Source organism: Oncorhynchus keta, chromosome 28, assembly GCF_023373465.1.
Source record: "Oncorhynchus keta strain PuntledgeMale-10-30-2019 chromosome 28, Oket_V2, whole genome shotgun sequence".
NCBI classification, from domain to species: domain Eukaryota; kingdom Metazoa; phylum Chordata; class Actinopteri; order Salmoniformes; family Salmonidae; genus Oncorhynchus; species Oncorhynchus keta.
This window is the reverse complement of record NC_068448.1, coordinates 61229787-61245591: the sequence shown is the minus strand read 5'-3', so window position 1 is coordinate 61245591 and position 15805 is coordinate 61229787. Positions and strand designations below refer to the sequence as shown.

The window sequence follows — 15805 nt, the reverse complement described above, 5'->3', positions numbered from 1 at the left end:
ATAAATAAAAACCACCAGCCATGCTCTCAGGGCTATATATAGAGACTTAAACCCTGCTCTCAGAACAGTTTCAATGTCCTTCAGCTTGGTCAATGTTTATCTGTGTGCTACCTCAACTCGCTAGGGTATCTGCTTGTCAAGGTTGTTTTTAACAGAACAGTTCTCTTCAGTAGGTGGTACAGAGAATAACTATTTGACCATGTTTATTTGCTCACTCTAAAGATAGACATCCTAATGAAAGGGGTTTGCTTTCCAATGTAGCTCTTTTGGACTTTTTTAAAAACTAGGCATAAGTACACACTACTATCCCTGGACTTGTTTGACCTGGGTGGTTGGTTGTGTTCTTAGCTAGTCTGTTTTGGTCCAGGGTTGTGTTCATCAGGAGGTCGCACACTGTAACAAAAATATTTTGCAATGGAAAATGAACTATTTTGTTTTATTATTGGACAAGCTCAGGTAGTAGTTACCTCTCGGTCAGAATATGGTAATTTAGCTCATGCCAGAGTGCTCTTGTGTTCCCAGATCTCCGTTGGCCAGATGCTGCAGGAGTTTGGTAAGTTTCTGGGTCTGTTTCTACTGGTGCTCATCTCTTTCACCATCGGCTTGACGCAGCTCTACGGGAAGGATCAGAAGGACCCAGCCAAGAGTCCCGCCAAAGACTGTGAGGGCATCTTCTGTCAGCAGCAGAGCAACGACGCCTTCCACACGTACGTACAGTCTACCTAAATTCTCTCTCTCTCCCCTTTCCCTGCTTCATAGGTTCATGGGTACCCGTTTTGACTGTTAACCTCTGACCCATCGAGATCCAATAATTCAATGTTCTACTGTATATGTCATTATATTTTCCATGACCTCCCTGTTGACAGATTATTGGGTACTGTACCTGTTACTCCCTGTTCTGACCTTTAACCTTCCTGTTGACCGATTCATGGGTACTGTACCTGTTACTTTGTGTTCTGACCTTTAACCTCTGCCTTTCCTGTTGAAAGGTTCATGGGAACGTGCTACGCACTGTTCTGGTACATCTTCTCTCTGGCCCACGTGGCTCTCTTCGTGACCCGGATCAACTACACGGAGGAGCTGAGGTCATTTGTGGGAGCCCTCATCGTGGGCACGTACAACATCGTGGTGGTCATCGTTCTCACCAAGCTGCTGGTCGCCATGCTCCACAAGAGCTTCAGGCAGATCGCTGTAAGTCAATCAAGCGATCAATCAATTAACCATTTAAATCAGTCCAATTTATTTATAAAGCTTGATTTGCATCAGCAGTTGTCAGTAACCCGGCCTGAAGTGACTGCAAGTCACAGATTGTCCATCATTGTCCATCAAGTTACAACAACAACAAAAACAATAGGACTTGATTGGTCTATCTATAACACTGTGTCTAAGTGTTCATTTGGAGTACCTTTTTTTATTCAGTGTTTGGAGTTTAGGCAAAGATCAGCCGTATAATTCACATCAATTAATCAACTTTAATGCTTCATAAATTACATTTACCCATCATCAACTCAACAATCATCATTCTGAATGAAAAACACAAATCCACTCCAAGAACACTTCAGTCTAACAGATGGTAGTGATTTCATAACATTTCTCTGTCGATAAACACGTTCCCCTATTTTCTCCGTGATTTCCTAAATCTCCCATTTCATTCCATTTCCCTCTAAACCCCCCGAATCCCCTAGAACCACGAGGATAAGGAGTGGAAGTTTGCACGCGCCAAGCTGTGGCTGAGCTACTTTGACGACAAGTGTACCCTGCCGCCGCCCTTCAACATCCTACCCTCCCCCAAGACTGTGTGCTACCTTCTGACCAGTATGAGTAAATGGATCTGCTCCCACACCTCCACGGGGAAGGTCAAGAGACAGAACAGCCTCAAGGTAAGAGAGATGGGACACTATCCAATCAAGTGATACCTCTGTATACTTTAAATGTATGACCGTTTCTCATCTTATCCTCCCATGATATCCAGATAAGTAGACACTGGGTTCAGTCTCCAGTCCTAACCTCCCATGTTGTTGTCCCATCCATCCAGGAGTGGAGGAACCTGAAGAGGAAGCGTGATGAGAACTACCAGAAGATCATGTGTTGTCTTGTCCATCGCTACCTGACGTCCACCAGGCAGAAGATGCAGAGCACTGACCAGGCCACCGTAGAGAACCTCAACGACCTGCGGCAGGACCTCTCCAAGTTCCGCAACGAGATGAGAGACCTGCTGGGATTCAGAACCTCCAAGTACGCCATGTTCTACCCCCGGAGCTAAGACTGACCTGATCTGAACCTCAACCCAACCATGTTCTACCCTTGGAGCTAGAACTGATCTGGTCTCAACCTACACCCAACCTCAACCGGCCAGCTAAGACTGGCCTCAACCCCAACATCAACCCCAACCACCTCTGTTAGCCTCTTCCCCCAGGGGGTCCTATCTCTGACCCTAGCATGCTCAGAAATGACCTTGTGTCCAGTCACAGAGACATTTAAACCTGGAACTCCACTGGAAATATATATATATTCTGCACCAAAGTCTCCAGATTCACCCAGATCCCTTATGTAATAATATTCAGTCATCCTACTTGTTTTCTAAAATTGTCATTGTTTTCAACAATGGACTGAATAAAATGTCATGGAAAATACAGACTGGCTGTGACTTTTTGTCTTGGCAGTGAGAAACGATAAATATTGAGTTGCATCACATGTTCAGCTGGCACGAGAACGGAGACAGTTGGTTTTAATTGTTGAATATCTGTGAATGTTACTCACTGTTCAGAGCCAGCACTTCCCTGGTCCAAACACACCTGACCATTCCCAGTGCTCAGTGGAGCGTTCATGACTGCCCTACTAACAGCTGCCTTCACACCTGGCCATAGTTACCACATACTCTATGTAGGGCAGATATAAATGTTGTTATTTATGTTCTTATATGCACTGTTTAGTTGTTTGTTTTTTCTCCCCTTTTCTCCCCAATTGGTAGTTCCAGTCTTGTCCCATCACTGCAACTCCCGTATGGACTCGGGGGAGGCGAAGGTCGAGAGCCATGCGACCCTGCCAAGCCGCACTGCTTTCTTGACACACTGCTCGCTTAACCCGGAAGCCTCCGACACCAATGTGTCGGAGGAAACGGGATCGAACCCGGATGTAGCGACACCTGTAGCGCCTTAGACCGCTGCACCACTCGGGAGGCCCTTATATGCACTGTTAACGTGACATATTACAACGCACTGCTGGGCTGTAAATGAATGAATGATGACACTCCATATGAAGAACCACCTCGTTAAAAGAAACGTCATTTTCTGTTTTTTATTTGGTCAGATGAAAACAATAAAATATAAATAACATTTACCAATTGAATCATGTGAAAATACTTTATATTGTAATTCATTTCATATCTCTTTTTATTACATACATTACAAACCAAGCTGACATAATGATAAGGAGTGCTTTGTTGAATCCATTCATTGTGAAAAGCTTTGGCTAATAAGTGACAGTACTAAACGTAATACTAGCATGAAAACAAATCATTTCAAAAGGAATGCTATATATTCAACTATTGCACTTATCGACACCACATGAAATACCTCCCAAATCTTGTCCATTCAATGTGAACATAGGAAATAAAGAGCAGTTTGTAAACACTGTCCATAAAACTATAACACCCCGTCCTCAATAATGTACTTCCTCTAACAAACTCCTTCCTGTCTGATGTTTGATCCAAGCCAACACTCATGACACCTGGGTTGTGTTCAGTGGGCTTGAAACGTGATAAAATGTTTTTGAAACAGAAAAGGTACATGAGCGCTCTCATTGGACATTTAGGTAGTATTTAGTTTCAAAATGTTTTCTCCTGTTTTGTTCTAACTGAACGTGACCCAGGTGAGTCCCCCCTACTATCGGTCTCTCTTCCTCTCCCTCTCTTCAATTATCACACTCATTCTTCACATTGCACTCAAAACAGGTCCAGTTCAGAGGAAAGAGAAAAAACAGCATAGAAAAACAAAACAAAGGAAAGAGACAGCCAGACACCTCCAGGCAGTAACAGCCTGAGCTCTGTAGACTAGTCCTGTGGTGAAGGATGATAGATAATGATGGGTGGAGCCAGGGAAGGCTGGGCAGAGACTAACAAGAACAGCCACACCCTTTTGTGGGTGGGGCATGGTGGTTGGGTGGAGACTCAGGCAGCACGTAGCTGATCTCAGCAGCGTTTGTTCTTCAGTACGTTGAGTCCCCTCTGGTTCTTAGCCTTGAAGGCCATGACGAAGTGATGGGGGGCGATCTTCCCCTTCCCATCCTCGTCCGCTGAGCCCATGAAGATGTAGTTGAGGCCTAGTGAGATCACACAGAAAGAGCCTGAATGCAGTGGCGGAACGTCAGAGACATTCAGGAAGGTAGCACATCAGCGTCATCTCTCCTCTGGGTTCCATATATGTTTATAGCTACAGTTGAAGTCGGAAGTTTACATACACTTAGGCTGGAGTCATTAAAACTCATTTTTCAACCACTCCACACATTTCTTGTTAACAAACTATAGTTTAGGCAAGTTGGTTAGGACATCTACTTTGTGCATGACACAAGTAATTTTTCCAAAAATTGTTTACAGAAAGATTATTTAACTTATAATTCACTGTATCACAATTCCAGTGGGTCAGAAGTTTACATACACTAAGTTGACTGTGCCTTTAAACAGCTTGGAAAATTCCAGAAAATTGTGTCATGGCTTTAGAAGCTTCTGATAGGCTAATTGACATAATTTGAGTCAATTGGAGGTGTACCTGTGGATGTATTTCAAGGCCTACCTTCAAACTCAGTGCCTCTTTGCTTCACATCATGGGAAAATCAAAAGAAATCAACCAAGACCTCAGAAAAGAAATTGTAGACGTCCACAAGTCTGCCTCATCCTTGGGAGCAATTTCCAAACGCCTGAAGGCCCCACGTTCATCTGTACAAACAATAGTACGCATGTATAAACACCATGGGACCACGCAGTCGTCATAACCCTCAGGAAGGAGATGCGTTCTGTCTCCTAGAGAGGAACGTACTTTGGTGCGAAACGTGAAAATCAATCCCAGAACAACAGCAAAGGACCTTGTGAAGATGCTGGAGGAAACAGGTACAAAAGTATCTATATCCACAGTAAAAATGAGTCCTATATCGACTGCTGAGCAAGGAAGAAGCCACTGCTCCAAAACCTCCATAAAAAATCCATACTACGGTTTGCAACTGCACATGGGGACAAAGATCGTACTTTTTGGAGAAATGTCCTCTGGTCTGATGAAATAAAAATAGAACTGTTTGTCCATAATGACCATCGTTATGTTTGGAGGAAAAGGGGGAGGCTTGCAAGCCGAAGATCACCATCCCAACAGTGAAGCACGGGGGTGGCAGCATCATGTTGTGGGGGTGCTTTGCTGCAGGAGGGACTGGTGCACTTCACAAAATAGATGGCATCATGAGGAAGGAAAATTATGTGGATATATTGAAGCAACATCTCAAGACATCAATCAGGAAGTTAAAGCTTGGTCGCAAATGGGTCTTCCAAGTGGACAATGACCCCAAGAATACTTCCAAAGTTGTGGCAAAATGGCTTAAGGACAACAAGCCAAGGTATTGGAGTGGCCATCACAAAGCCCTGACCTCAGTCCTATATAAAATATGTGGGCAGAACTGAAAAAGCATGTGCGTGCAAGGAGGCCTACAAACCTGACTCAGTTACTTCCGTGCTTCTACACCTGCATTGCTTGCTGTTTGGGGTTTTAGGCTGGGTTTCTGTACAGCACTTTGAGATATCAGCTGATGTACAAAGGGCTATATAAATAAATTTGATTTGATTTGAGTTACACCAGCTCTGAATGGAATGGGCCAAAATTCACCCAGCTTTTGGAAGGCTACCCGAAACGTTTGACCTAAGTTAAACAATTTAAAGGCAATGCTACCAAATACTAATTGAGTGTATGTAAACTTCTGACCCACTGGGAATGTGATTAAAGAAATAAAAGCTGAAATAACTCATTCTCTCTACTATTATTCAGACATTTCACATTCTTAAAATAAAGTGGTGATCCTAACTGACCTAAAACAAGGCATTTTTACTTGGATTAAATGTCAGGAATTGTGAAAAATGGAGTTTAAATTTATTTGGCTAAGGTGTATGTACATTTTCGTCTTCAACTGTACATCTATAAACGTATAGAGTACTGTATAGTATGTTTGTACATATTCACAGTATGGATCAGCGGCTGAGGAGGAAGGTATAGAGCTTATTGCACAGTGAGTTTTGCCGCTTACCTCAGACCTTGGTCAAACTCCTTCGGGTGAGCTTGAAGATAGGTTACCGCAATGGAGGCAAACTCAGAGCCATAAACCAAGTAGTATGTCGAACCACCTCTTTCTTATGTATCTTGTACATTTGGAACATGCCGCTGTCACAAGTGCTTACTCAGTGCGACACTTGAAACCGTGTCAGTATTACTCAATCATAGAATTTGAACTGAAATAAAGACATATGGTTCAATAGTACAATCATGGACTAAAACCTGTGCTATCGTGTCACGGTGAATGTCCGAAACTTAAGCAAGAGAAACGGATTACTATATCCAGGGGAGAGTTAGCCTGAGTGCCAGTCTGTTTTTGCTATCATGCCAACTCCTTGTCACTCATTGTCATGCCAAACCACATTGTCTTGAGTTGGAGTTGGCAAGAGCACAAACGGATCTGGGACCAGGCCATCGAAACAGACAACAGATCTGGGACCAGGCTATAGAAGGAGACAACAGATCTGGGACCAGGCTAGTGGAGAGTGAGCCCCAGAGTCCTTTAGGCAGTGGTCCACCGTACTACTACTCACCTCGTCTGATGGATGGACACTTCTTGCAGAGCACGATGATCTTGGTGCTCATGGTCTTGCCGGCCTGCTGGATGGCCAGGTTGCCTTCTTTGTAGACGTTGATGATGGAGATGGTGGCGTACATGCTGCCTCCTCGCACCACCGCCGTGATGACAGTTCCTGTTATCACTGTCACAGAAACATGGGGGAGTTTAGATGGCACAACAACAAGCACTCAACAACATCTACTTAGATTGGAAGTCTGACAACTGTGTCATCATTATGAAATGGTAGTGTATAACGTTCAACAGCCTGTAAGCTCTGTAATTGCCTTCACCAAATATTGTATGATCGAGATCGGATATCTTTCTATACAAATACTCTGATGCTCGGCTTGCAAAATGTACTGGTTGAATAGCTTTGAATAAGATGATCAGATCAATGTGTAAACAGGAAGGAAAGGCCGGGTCTTCTGTTAGGTCCTTTTGTGTCAGGCCTAGTCATTAAAACTTGTGATGCAACACCCTTGGCTTGATATGACTGCAGATTGTCACTGTATTATACAAGACATTTTGACACTAACACCAAATTACTGGTCTTCACACACTGGTCTTCATTTTCCATGCAAATTTGACCTAACATCCCTTAGGAAAAGCAATTATTAAAATACCTGCCTCATTCCATCAACATCTACTCGGAGAAAAACATCACAGAGCTAGTCTAAATACTGTGGTGGCAAACTAAGGCCATGGAGTACGTTGGCTGAATCAACACCTTCATTTAGCAGCAGTTTACCTACAGTTAGGCTTTTCTCTAGCATGTCTGTTACCTCTATGAGACGAAGCGAACTGTGTCAGTCCCATACACAAATTCACTGGGCTGCCCTGTCAGAAAACCCTCAAGGGCGCTTTTCAGAAGCTCTGAAACCACGCAGATAATGTATCACGACAACATGGGTTTGTTGAGAGAGGGACGGCTCATATGGACTGGGTTGATGCTGGGGTAAGTGTTGGACAATTTTCTCCCACCCCACCCCCTGACTGACACACACACACACACACACACACACACACACACACACACACACACACACACACACACACACACACACACACACACACACACACACACACACACACACACACAGTTGACCTGTTGTTGTTTGTTGCTGTAGCTTAGTATCTGTGACGGCAGTAGTGACAGCTTTAGGCAGGTCAGCCATAGTAATATATGTAGCATTAGCTGTAGGGGAATAGTATCTCTCTTACCAAAGTCACTGGTACAGTAGTTGCTCTCAACGGTTCCACTTCTTTTGCATTTCTGCTGGCACAGAGCTAAAGAGTACTTCAGGGCTGGGGAGACACAGAGAAAAGGAAAATATAGTTACTTAGTTCACATTCTTCTTCAACATTCAAGGGATGCTAGCAAGTAGGGTTTGGGTTGATTTTGTTTCACATTGAGTCAATTCAGGGAATGAATTGAAATCAATCGTAGGCCAATGAATTAGTATGAACACTTCCCATTGAAAACTGTGGGCAACTCAGAATCCTACAGTTCACATCATGCTTAAGGTATAGGGTTCTACTTACGTCTGGCGTTAAGGAGGAGCGAGTGTCTAACGCATGCAGGGGTTGGTCATTTACCTGTCTAACATCAGCTTGCTTGCGCTGAGATGGGAGTGGTGAAACTATTTGAGATGTGTCCTTAAAAACGAGCACCAAACTGCCAATTTCGGTCAGAGTAACTGGAGATAAACTGATCTTTGTGGTTATGTTGGTTATGGCATCAATTTTGCCAGCGGAGGTGCACAGTAGCCTAATCAGTGGCATTTCATCAATGTTTTATTAAAAGATCATCTTTGGGAGCAGCAAAACAGTCTACAGACCTTTTTAGTAAATTGGAACGTATTTAGGCGTCCCTACAGACCTGGGCTCGATCCCGGACTGTATCACAACCAGCCATGACCGGGAGTCCCCATAGGGTGGCACACAATTGGCCCAGCGTCGTCCGGGTTAGGGAATGGTTAGGCCGGGGGAGCTTTACTTGGCTCATCGCGCTCTAGCGACTTCTTATGGCAGGCCGGGTGCCTGCAGGCTGACCTCGGTGGCCAGTTGAACGGTGTTTCCTCCAACACATTGGTGTGGCTGGCTTCCGGGTTAAGCGGGAGGGAGTTAAGAAGCGAGGTTAGGAGGCTCATGTTTCGGAGGACACATGACTCGACCTTCACCTCCCGAGCTCGTTGGGAAGTTGCACAGATGAGACAAGATCGAAAAAGAGGGTAAAATAAAACATTTAATGTATCTTTCTTTAAGTGTCAGTGACTGTGGGAAGCCTGTCTAGGAACATCAAGTTATTAAAAAAGACTGCTGGGGTAGTGGTATAGGGAAAAGCTGAGACTACAGTCCAATCAATGTCCAAATGTTATTCTTAGTAGAGGCAGTCATCAAAGGATCCTGATGACATTCAGATGACATCATGATGGGGGGGGGTTGTGTGTGTGCCTTGCCAGAGAGAGTTGGTGTCCTTTAGGAGGTTCGGCACATTAGTTTGTCTGAGTAAGAAGGAACACGGTGTCTCTTTGGAGTGACTACTTGCTTCCCTTCCCCTTAACTCTGTCATAGTAGAGAAATCACAGATTTAAAAAGACAAAAAAAAAACTAGAAAAGAATACATGGAAGTGATTAAGTTAGAGGGGACTGATGTTTTGACTGGCATCTAACCTCGTCCCCAATTGCTACAGATAGAGCCGGCTAGGGACAAGATTAACAGCCATCCAGCCTTGGTGTCTGCTTCATTGCCTTTCATCTTCGGGTCAACAGCCACTACCATGGTAGATCTGATCTGGAACCAGGCTAATGAAAATGCCTGTAAGCCACTCTCCTAGTGGGGGGGGAGGGAGCTACAGCAGCTACACCACATGTTGGCATCAGCAAAGACCACTGGGACCAGGCAATCTAATCTGTCTCTAAATCCCCAACTCCTAGTAGCAGATCAAATGGACCAAACACCCATGTGGCCTGGAGATGATGAATTGCATCCATATTGTGCTAAAAGCACTTAACATTGTAACAACAAGACTGAAGAGATGTGTCAAGACAAGCGAAGAGTTACACATATGTCCTGTTTGGATTAAACATAGAAAAAGGAGCTACCTACGTATGGGTCTGGTGGTAGCTGCTGGGGTGGTGGTGGTCGCTGGTACCGTGGGGGTGGGGAACTTCTTGGGTCTAAACTTGTAGTGGCCGATGAACCCGTCTGCTGTTAAACTGAGGTCTGAGAGGAACTGGATCAGGAGCTGGTTACCTTCAGAGAATACTGGACTGAAGAGAGAGAGAGATAGGAGAGAGAGAGAGATAGGAGATAGGAGATAGGAGAGAGAGAGAGAGAGAGAGAGAGAGAGAGAGAGAGAGAGAGAGAGAGAGAATGTTAGCTTAACTGGTAAGTAGTTGATATATTGAATATGCTCATGGATATCTTGTGCTTAGGTAAACAGTTAATCTTGCATTAGTAGGTTTATGATCAAGGTCATAAGCGAAGTGGTACATTAGCTAGATGAATGCAGAGTAGAAACAGGTGTGTGACGTACTCTGGAGGGCTATCGCCACAGTACTTCCCGATCCTCTTGGCATCGTTGATCTCTGCCCCGTTGAAAATGGCCACATAGTCATATCGACAGTAGTTGTCTCTTTCCACATCGAACTTCTCAAACTTCACCTCAATAATCTGTGTTGGTGGACAGGTCACACACAACACAGGTTACATAGAACACAGGTTACATAGAACACAGGTTACAAAGAACACAGGTTACAAAGAACACAGGTTACATAGAACACAGGTTACAAAGAACACAGGTTACATAGAACACAGGTTACAAAGAACACAGGTTACAAAGAACACAGGTTACAAAGAACACAGGTTACAAAGAACAAATTACTTTCAGCCCACATTCTGAAGTTGCATTTCATTGTGCAACACTAACCAAGAGCAAACCACAAAGCAATTATGTGAAAATTGACATCTTAGGCGATCTCAATCACTGTCAATTGTGTCAAGTTGAACTGTGAGTGAAGTAAGAACCTCAGGCTGTAGACGAACACTCACCTGGTTCTTAGGAGCCACTATGTGCCATGAGCAGGTGACCCCTGCAGGGTAGTCTTTCTCAGGCCAGTTAGGGGTCTTAAAGGACCCGGAGGGTTTAACCAGACGACCGCCACAGTACTGATCCCCTGGTGGGTGCAAAGTCAAACTACAACGTTTAGTTATACTGCCCAGATAGTACTGCTTCACATGCTATTCATTTGACGCACCACTGGGCATCATCCTGCGACTCTGTGTTTATGTGAAAGATATATCGCTTCCTTCTGAATGTTAAAGGATGGAACGTTGTGCACGAGCATGACATAATCCCATAATGGAACAAACATTTTCGGATAACTAGGCTCTTGTCTTATGCATCCCTTGTGGTTATGAGTAAATGAAGAAGACATCGGTCTGTTCCTCTGCCCTGGTCCCATGTTGCAACGTGCAGTTAAAAGGGAGTCTATATGCCAGGCATACCATCACACATCTGAGAGATCACATCAGCCAACCACACAAGCTGCTTGGACTGGCAAGGGATCTGTGGATCTTTTAAAAACCATGGCTGGGTCTCCTGTAACATGTAGTTAGTTAGTCGCTATAGCAGTTAGTTCCACTACAGCTGAGCTCCCAGCCTCATGACTGGCAGACGGACTCTGTAACTAAAATAGACACTGAACAAATGGAGGAGTGCTGTGTGGTGCTTTTCAGTTTCTACCAACCACACCCAGGAACAGGGAAAACACCAGTCAATCTAAGCTGACAGACCAAGAGGGATTCCAGCTGTCAGCTACTGTAGAGGTACGGAGACAGAGAGAAGGTATTCAGGGAGGCACTCAGCCCCCCAAAATTCCACAAACTCATTCGGGGAGAAGTAACGTCACCGGGTCAGAAGAGGAAGGGGCGGCTTAGCGCTGACCCGTCTGACCCTAGAGCTCTCCATCTGGAAAATGAGCCGTGAAAAAATCCTCGTCATGCTGTTAAATGTGTAGAGATTCACCTCCTCCTCGAGGAAGCTTTAAGTCAACAGGTTTCGTCTTAACTGCCCAAGAGGTCTAAACTGAAAGAGCACTGGTACTTTATCTTACCAAGCAGAAGTCAAACTTTCCCTTGACCTGCTATCCGTTGGGAGTGATTTATTTAGCTAGAACTGCCCTTTAGTCTCAGATGTAAATAATTGACCTCTAAGATCTCATCATCTGGGTATTAATATTATTACAGTGACACGGTGCAACGACCTTGCTGGGGCAGCTAGCGGTTAAGAGGCTAGTTAATTAGCTGGTTAAAATGTGAACCGTAGCACTCAACACACACACACATATCTGAGGTCTTTACGATGTGGAGTCCGAGCAGAGTCACGGCTAGGGCTCAGTCCCTAATGCTCTGTTGAACATGCTTGGGTATAGGCTGGATACAGATGACTGCAGTTTTCACTACACACTACATAGCCTAGAGGTTAGAGAGGCAAGCCTGCAACCGGCAGGTAACTAATCCAACAGAAAAAAAAATCTAGTAGGATCTTAGATATGTCTCCTGCCACTGTGCCATTGAGCAAGGCACGTTTATTTTATTTTCATTTTATTTCACCTTTATTTAACTAGGCAAGTTAAAGGTAACCCTTAACTACTACATTCTTCTTCTATTCCTCTTCTATATTCTGTTCTGCTTACCTCTCTCATGCGGCTGGGCAGCAGAGTACACTGCCAGGAAGCCACTCCCAGCTGTGTTGGCATCAGACACCATCTGAATGAGCATCTTGTTGCCTGTGGAGACCAGGGCGCCTGGCCTGAAAGTCCCACAGAAGCGGCCCAGCCTCTGGCCACTCACATGGCCACTGTAAACATCCACGTAGTCATAGCGGCACAGGTTGTCACTCTCCAGGTCAATGAAGCGGAAGGACAGGACCACCACTTTACCCTCAGGGACCTGGGAACAACATTCAATCCAATACAATATACATTACAATCTATTCAATCACATAAGGGGCATACAATGCCTTCAGAAAGTATTCATACCCCTTGACTTTTTCCACATTTTGTTACGTTACAGCTTTGTTCTAAAATGAATTAAATAAAATAAAAACTCAGCAATAAAAACACAATATACCATAATGACAAAGCAAAAACAGGTTTTTAGATTTTTTTTGCAAATGTATAAAAACTATTCAGGCACTCTGCTATGAGACTCAAAATTGAGCTCAGCTGCATCCTGTTTCCATTGACCATCCTTGAGAAGTCCACCTGTGGTAAATTCAATTGATTGGACATGTTTTGTAAAGGCACACACCTGTCTATATAAGGTCCCACAGTTGACAGTGCATGTCAGAGCAAAAACAAAGCCTTAAGGTCAAAGAAATTGTCGGTAGAGCTCCAAGGCTAGGCTTGTGTCGAGGCACAGATCTGGGGAAAGGTACCAAAACAATTATCCAGCATTGAAGGCCCCCAAGAACACAATGGCCTCCATCATTCTTAAATGGAAGAAGTTTGGAATCACCAAGACTCTTCCTAGAGCTGGCCGCCCAGCCAAATTGAGCAATTGGGGGAGAAGGGCCTTGGTCAGGGAGGTGACCAAGAACCCGATGGTCACTCAGAGTACTAGAGTTCCTCTATGGAGATGGGAGAACCTTCCAGAAGGACAACCATCTCTGCAGCACTCCACCAATCAGGCCTTTATGGTAGAATGGCCAGACTGAAGCCACTCCTCAGTAAAAGGCACATGACAGCCCACTTGGAGTTTGCCAAAAGGCACCTAAAGTCTCTCAGACCATGAGAAAAATTAGATTCCCTGGTCTAATGAAACCAAGATTGAACTCTTTGGCCTGAATGCGAAGCGTCACGTCTGAAGGAAACCTGGCACCATCCCTATGGTGAAGCATGGTGGTGGAAGCATCATGCTGTGTAGATGTTTTTCAGCGGCAGAGACTGGGAGATTAGTCAAGATTGAGGCAAAGATGAACGGAACAAAGTACAGAGAGATCCTTGATGAAAATGTGCTCCAGAAAGCTCAAGACCTCAGACTGGAGTGACAGTTCACCTTCTAACAGGACAATGACCATAAACACACAGCCAATGCATGCAGGAGTGGCTCGGGACAAGTTTCTGAATGTCCTTGAGTGGCCCAGCCAGAGCCCGTACTTGAACCCGATCGAACATCTCTGGAGAGACCTGAAAATAGCTGTGCAGCAACACTCCCCATCCAACCTGACAGAGCTTGACAGGATCTGCAGAGAAGAATGGGAGAAACTCCTTAAATACAGGTGTACCAAGCTTGTAGTATCATACCCAAGAAGACTTGAGGCTGTAATCGATGCCAAAGGTGCTTCAACAAAGTACTAAGTAAAGGATCTGAATACTTATGTAAATGAGATATCATTTTTTTTGTTTTAATACATTTTCAAACATTTCTAAAAACCTGTTTTTGCTCTGTCATTATGGGGTATAGTGTGTAGATTGATTAGGGGGGGGGGGGACAAGTTAATCAATTTTAGAATAAGGCTGTAACATAATGTGAAAAACTCAATGGGTCTGAATAGTTTCCAAATGCACTGTATGTGACAACTCATATAAGAGGAAACACATATTCCTCTGATTTATCTTTCATTCGTTGCAGCCATGTGACCATACTGCATGTTAATACAAATGCCAAGCAGGCAGCTCAAAGTGCCTGAGGGGTGCTGGCTGTGTGGCCAGTGGCCAAATATCAGACTACGAATTAGACCTACACAGTTAGGGTTAGTGAATTAGTATCTCATTGTACTTTATTGCAGAAACATTGCGTCATTTCAGTTCTCTGATATGGGTGCTGTTAACTGTTAGACATGAATCATGTATTTACAGTAGGGTACAAGTATGTTTGACTCACCGTGATTCTCCAAACACATTTGGTATTTGGGGGGTACACCCCTGGATACCCCGGGCTCCCAATGACCCCAGAACCCCCCGTTATATTCCCTCCGCATGTAAACGTTGGTCTGGAAACATTGAGCAAAATATTTTAGACACATTCTCATTCTAATACAAACATATAGCCTATGCTATCATGGAATCTAGAAAGGAGCAGAAGCTTATGCGTTAATGGTTGGTGTTCATTCTTGGGTTGTCTCGGCAATGCGCCAATGTGCGTCCTCATGCCTACAGCGCAGACTGCAGATTCCACCAAAATAACAACTCCTCAGTTATGAACAATTTAACATCATTGATGCCGTTCATTCATTCATTGTGCCGTAAGCTAACGGATCATTGGCACCTCATGATACGGCTTTGTAGGCTACAGTACACACGTGTTAATTCTAACAAATAGCCCAACGCAAAACCAAAAATAATCAATTGTAAAAAAAAAAAGTGAAGAGGTACCTCCGTTGTGACTGCCCGCAGACTTCTGTCAAAAACAGTACACTCCATGCGCAAAAAACACTGCAAATTCTCAACATTATCGGGTGAACTGACCAGGCACCACTTCGCCTGTTTTCGCCCGCTGGCATGAATGACATTGTATTCAGTCGCTTGAGCGGTGGGGAAAAGTACCCAGAAGTTCCTGGAGGGAGTTTCGCAAGCTGTAGCACAGAGATGAATATAGCGTTTGTTCTGCGTGGTAGGAGGGAGCAATCGGCAGGCAGCTGCCTTTTTCCAAAACCTGGGATCAAAGACGCATTAGAAGTATTGAAGAGGGGGGTGGTGGTGATTTGGTTTAGTACCACACCTGGCATAACCTACCTTGGGTAATGTTAATATCCCTAGTGAAATATTTATTCAAGGCACAATGTTCAGGTGATCATGATGAATATATGGTCATATGTACAAACTGTATGTATTTCGCACATCGGCTGTTTATATGTGCTCTTCAGAAAATAAAGAATTTAAAAACAAGTGAATAGCCTGATTAATCAATGAATGCAAAATAGGTCTAAACAAC

The 15805-nt window shown here is 44.2% G+C and overlaps 2 protein-coding genes across 2 annotated transcripts in view; one reads left to right on the top strand and one right to left on the bottom strand.

The window, feature by feature from the left end:
• Positions 1–2633, top strand: part of trpc1 (transient receptor potential cation channel, subfamily C, member 1) — a 40718-nt gene extending 38085 nt beyond the window's left edge. Inside the window, exons 10-13 of the mRNA XM_052483475.1 lie at positions 523–707; positions 990–1191; positions 1686–1880; positions 2036–2633. Of these exons, the coding sequence (XP_052339435.1) occupies positions 523–707; positions 990–1191; positions 1686–1880; positions 2036–2263 (810 nt within the window). The 3' untranslated portion in view covers positions 2264–2633. The remainder of the gene's footprint in view (positions 1–522; positions 708–989; positions 1192–1685; positions 1881–2035) is intronic.
• Positions 2634–3283: 650 nt separating this feature from the next.
• LOC118361636 (procollagen C-endopeptidase enhancer 2) lies at positions 3284–15532 on the bottom strand. Its single transcript, XM_035741721.2, has 9 exons — positions 15247–15532; positions 14756–14864; positions 12565–12820; positions 10919–11043; positions 10404–10540; positions 9974–10137; positions 8086–8169; positions 6839–7006; positions 3284–4320 (listed from the first exon to the last, which is right to left on the bottom strand). Exons 1-9 carry the CDS (start codon positions 15381–15383, stop codon positions 4190–4192), a joined length of 1311 nt encoding a protein of 436 aa, XP_035597614.1. The 5' UTR covers positions 15384–15532; the 3' UTR covers positions 3284–4189.
• Positions 15533–15805: the final 273 nt, after the last annotated feature.

Coding starts and splice junctions, on each gene's coding strand:
- LOC118361636 (XM_035741721.2), bottom strand. CDS start 15,383: ATGTCATTCATGCCAGCGGGCGAAAACAGGCGAAGTGGTGCCTGGTCA. Junction 12,821..14,755: donor AATGTGTTTGGAGAATCACG/GTGAGTCAAACA, acceptor TGTTGTTCCCAG/GTCCCTGAGGGTAAAGTGGT. Junction 10,541..10,918: donor TAGTGGCTCCTAAGAACCAG/GTGAGTGTTCGT, acceptor CCACCAACACAG/ATTATTGAGGTGAAGTTTGA.